At 35.2% G+C, this 1,833-nt stretch overlaps 1 protein-coding gene across 1 annotated transcript in view; it reads right to left on the bottom strand.

The window, feature by feature from the left end:
- Positions 1 to 1,833, bottom strand: part of usp34 (ubiquitin specific peptidase 34) — a gene marked incomplete in the record, with an annotated part of 159,254 nt that overhangs the window by 153,473 nt on the left and 3,948 nt on the right. Inside the window, 1 exon segment of the mRNA XM_014026634.1 lies at positions 987 to 1,077. Within this exon segment, the coding sequence (XP_013882088.1) occupies positions 987 to 1,077 (91 nt within the window).

Genomic DNA, 1,833 nt, shown 5'->3' with positions numbered 1-1,833 from the left:
ATTAAATATTCATGTATGTGTAAATTTATTACCATAACTGCAGGTGAGTCACGTAAATTTATGTTTTTATAAAACAAGTAGAGAATGTTATTTCTGTGAAAGGAGGAGATACTACATATTGAGATAAGATTTTTTTATGGTGCCAAAATTTATGTACCAGCCTAATTTTGTTTAACCAATTATTGCACACTTTCTGTACATCATATCAACTTCATTTCACTTCTCAAATATCACTGTYTTTGTCCCCTATGACATATTTAACTGATATTTTTTAATCCAAACAATCAATGATTTATAAAGGTAAATCAGGAAAATTAACAAGGTTACCCAAACTTTTTCATATGACTGTACATGAAGTTACTATTTTTATGGTAGATTGATTTTAAGGACATTTTGGAAGTCGAAAATGAACTTAATCAAAGGGACATTGATGCTACAAAGTTTCAATCTATCACAGCGTAGTGTCACCAACAGTGTTCTTGGTGACAGTGGTCCCAACTGCCTTTGAAAATCATAATCAAGCTCCTCCTGGACTGATCCTTTACCTTTCTCATCATCATTCTCACCCTATGAGAAAGATTTTAAATGGATTGAACTTATTTAGCACTTTATCAAGTCACTTTACACTTCAATCATTTACACACTGATGATGGTGTGCTACATTGTAGCCACAGTTGCCATGGGGCACACTGACAGAAGTGGGGCTGCCATCTAAAAAAGTTAAATTATCAAAGAACCCCGCTTCAAAGTAGCCAATAGTCTCTTTTACAAGTAATCTTCTGAAAACTTTAAATTACAATTTTAAATTTACTTTTGCATTCCTCATCACTCTTCTACATATCAAACTTCGAGGCAGCTGTGGAGCTGTAACTGTTTTTCCATACCCTCAACGTTCAAACGAAAAAAATTAAAATGAGTAAACACATTTTTATACTTAGTCTTCTCATTGAAACTCTGGATCAGATTCCAGCCAAAGCAGCACTGACCTCTGTGTCCAGGAGCTGATGAAGCCCAGCACCCGCAGGGCATGTTCTTTCTTCAGCTGGAAGGCCCCCTCACTGCCTTCTGCATCCGAAACTGAGGAGACAATACAAGTCAGAGGAATTTAGGAATCCAAAAATAAGCATCTATTTAACTTTTTTTTCTATAAAATTCGAGCTGCTTTTACACTTGTGGTGAAGTACTAACTAAACTGAAATTGAGGCAGCAGTCTGGTTCTCCGTTCAGGGCTCTAAAGTCCAGTTGCAGTTGTTCGGGGGTGGGGGGGTGTCACCCACCGAAACAAATAACTTCTATGTCCCATAATAAATCAATCTAGCAGTATCAACACAGCAAAACACAAGATAAWAGGTTAGGTGCAACKAGTGCAAAAAGTCAGTCTAGAGCCCTGCCTTTTATATGCAACATTGCAAGTATAAATATATTTGACAATTCATGTCTAATACTGCACTGGCACTCCATTTTATTCCCTACAACATAAAGAATGTCTTAATAACTTATTTGTTTAGATTTAATTTCACATGCAAGTCAACTTTGATGTTATTTAAATTGTTTACAAACTCATTTGAGCCAGAAGACATCTGTTAACATTAGGGTTGGGCAATATTGGCAAATAAATTAATCACGATTAATTGTGGTATTTAGCCGATAATGATTAATTTGACGATTAATCCCCCGGAGTCCTTTATGTCCTAGTCACATGACCAATTTATAGGGAGAAAATTTGCTCTTCGTAAAAATCTGTTCCAAATTGTGTCAAAATCACAGACTTCAGGCTATACATCAAACTTTAAATTGTGTTGATAGATAAATAAATTACACAACGTTTTTAAA

Source organism: Austrofundulus limnaeus, unplaced genomic scaffold, assembly GCF_001266775.1.
Source record: "Austrofundulus limnaeus strain Quisiro unplaced genomic scaffold, Austrofundulus_limnaeus-1.0 Scaffold574, whole genome shotgun sequence".
Lineage (NCBI taxonomy): Eukaryota > Metazoa > Chordata > Actinopteri > Cyprinodontiformes > Rivulidae > Austrofundulus > Austrofundulus limnaeus.
Note: the sequence above shows the minus strand (reverse complement) of the source record. Positions and strands in the feature narration are given on the sequence as shown.